This window comes from Delphinapterus leucas, chromosome 14 (assembly GCF_059928025.1).
Source record: "Delphinapterus leucas isolate spDelLeu-1000000601 "Yukka" chromosome 14, BTC_Dleu_Yukka2, whole genome shotgun sequence".
Lineage (NCBI taxonomy): Eukaryota > Metazoa > Chordata > Mammalia > Artiodactyla > Monodontidae > Delphinapterus > Delphinapterus leucas.
The window spans coordinates 28,377,658-28,380,268 of record NC_143142.1 but is presented as its reverse complement, the minus strand read 5'-3'; the positions used below and the strand labels follow the sequence as shown (position 1 = coordinate 28,380,268).

At 43.9% G+C, this 2,611-nt stretch overlaps 2 protein-coding genes across 15 annotated transcripts in view; one reads left to right on the top strand and one right to left on the bottom strand.

Annotated features, from left to right (window-relative positions):
- SPIRE1 (spire type actin nucleation factor 1) overlaps positions 1-2,611 on the bottom strand; it is a 205,990-nt gene that overhangs the window by 3,681 nt on the left and 199,698 nt on the right. For all 7 annotated transcript variants that reach the window (XM_022551242.3, XM_022551244.3, XM_022551243.3 and 4 more), the window contains 2 exons: positions 2,497-2,524; positions 2,264-2,400 (listed from right to left, as the gene is read on the bottom strand). In XM_022551242.3, the coding sequence (XP_022406950.1) occupies positions 2,264-2,400; positions 2,497-2,524 (165 nt within the window). The remainder of the gene's footprint in view (positions 1-2,263; positions 2,401-2,496; positions 2,525-2,611) is intronic.
- PRELID3A (PRELI domain containing 3A) overlaps positions 1-2,611 on the top strand; it is a 103,845-nt gene that overhangs the window by 79,318 nt on the left and 21,916 nt on the right. The window lies entirely within an intron of this gene.

Here is a 2,611-nt window from a genome sequence, read left to right as displayed (position 1 = left end):
CTGGGAAAAAACAAAACATTTACGACATCCATTATTGTTACTTATAGTTCTACTGCAATACTAAGAAAATATGTGCAAAAAAAGTAAATCTGTTGGCAAAACATGATGGAATGGGTGGGTGATTTAGTCATGTCAGTGTTGTCCAAAGAAGAAGTTATAATTGGTAACAACTTTACAAATATTTTTGGGGACTTCCCTGGTGGCGCAGTGGTTAAGAATCCACCTGCCAATGCAGGGGACACGGGTTCGATTCCTGGTACAGGAAGATCCCACATGCCGCGGAGCAACTAAGCCCATGCGCCACAACTACTGAAGCCCATGTGCCATGACAACTGACCCGTGTGCTGCAACTACTGAAGCCTGCGTGCCTAGAGCCTGTGCTCCGCAACGAGAAGACACCGCAATGAGAAGCCTGCACACCGCAATGAAGAGTAGCTCCTGCTCACCACAACTAGAGAAAGCCCACACGCAGCAATGAAGATCCAACGCAGCCAAAAATTTTAAAAAGACATGTCAAATTATTAAAAAAAAAAAAAAATTTTTTAAAGAAAGAAACCAGGAAACCTTTTACTAAGAAATAATAATACGGGACCTTCCCTGGTGACACAGTGGTAAAGAATCCACCTGCCAATGCAGGGGACACGGATTCGAGCCCTGGTCAGGGAAGATCCCACATGCCACGGAGAAACTAAGCCCGTGTACCACAACTACTGAGCCTGTGCTCTAGAGCCTGTGAGCCACAACTACTAAGACCATGTGTCACAACTACTGAAGCCTGTGCACCTAGAGCCCGTGCTCCGCAACAAGAGAACCCACTGCAGTGAGAAGCCCGCACACCGCAACGAAGAGTAGCCCCCACTCGCTGCAACTAGAGAAAGCCCACACGCAGCAACGAAGACCCAACGCAGCCAAAACTAAAAATAAATAAATAACGTTATATTAAAAAAAATACTACTACTAAAAGCTCTTAGTATCCCTTCTAGAATTTTTGGAAAATAGGATATTCAGAGTATTCACCTGACTACTATACGTAGATAGATCATGAACTTTAACAACCGAAATGAAATGAAGTACATGTTGCTAATCTCTCTGATGATTCAGAGAAAACTTCAAGTTCTTTCTCCAGTGACCCTGTGTCATGGTTAATGAACATTAGTTAACTGTAGATGATAGGTGAGACTATAAGAAACTGAAGTAAATTTATCTTAATCCTACGACAAATCCTGAAAAGTTATCTTTGGACCAGCTTTCTTGTCATTTCGTATTTATCAAATGTGCTTCCCACTCCACAACAATTCTCTATATCTGGGTGACTGACTATTTGGATTCCAGAGAGCTGGAGTTAACTAGACCAACATCATCATAAATGTTGTGGGTAGTTTTTGGAAATAACTAGGAACCATCTACTCATTCACTATTTTAATTAAACCAAACAGGAACATAGAGCTAGTGCAGGAAAGAACAGAACATAGTTCGCCTGCCCTGAGCCCGTGGACAGCAGCCCATACTCAGAGGTCAGGATGGGGACTGAACACAGGGGCAGGAACCTCGGGTACAGGTTACTGCTGGGCTCTCAGCTCCCTCACCTCACTGTCCACAGACCCTGACATGCAGAATGGCCACCGTCCAGCATCTGGCACCAACACCAGTGTCCCTCCCAAATAGGAGGCCGCTGGTACATAAAACCCCAACACCCTGGGCCCTGCCAGCGTGTGGTCTGACCTCCTGTCTTTCTTAAGGACCAACACTAACCTTACTCTGCATTAAATGCAAAGGGATTGCTATTCGGGCACCTTTTTTCTTTTAAATTGCCAGCTCTTGGCATAAAGCTTTATTTCTGTCTTTACAATAGGAAAGTAAGCCAAAGTTATCACAGACTACTGTAAACACAGGATTAAAAAGATTTTTTTCAAAACTAAAGAAGGAAAGAAAGATTAGACTGTTATGTTCAAGTTTTCAACTCCATTGAAAACAAGGTCAGTTTTAAAGATGACTTTTAAAGGACACACAAAAGTAATTACTTCCAAAGTAGAAAAAAAATTAAACTGAGAGATTAAGTATCTTTCAGGGAGCTAGCCATCATCCCTTGTCATGTGACCTTTGGCAAGTTTTGGAGATTTGTGTACAAGTCAAAACTATATTAAAACCAAGCCACCCACCCACCCAAACTCCTGCAAGCCAAAACCCCACCATATCACCACAGTCCTCAAAAGAGCTCTCGCCTTTCACAAAGGATGCTCTGGAGACCCGGCCCCTTGCTCACCTGGCAATGCTCCGAAGTGGCCGATGGTGGCCAGTGGAGGGTTTTTCTGGCCTCATACAACTTTCCCCTCTCTGCAAGGCAGAAGGTCCCAATGAAAAGATAGGAAGGGTGGAGTATGGCTTGGAGGGCAGCCGCATCTAGTATCCCAAATAAAACTGAGAATGAGCAGTACTGTTAAAGAGGCAGAGTCAATAAAATTAGCACAAGTTGTGATTTCACTAAGCTTAGCTTACCTTTTTGCAACACTGTGAGCACACCGGCCTGTACACAAAATCAGAAGTGTTACTCAGCGTGATAACCACGAACGCAACTGCAGAGTTAGAGAAGCCGCAGGCTGCGTGGCTGTGA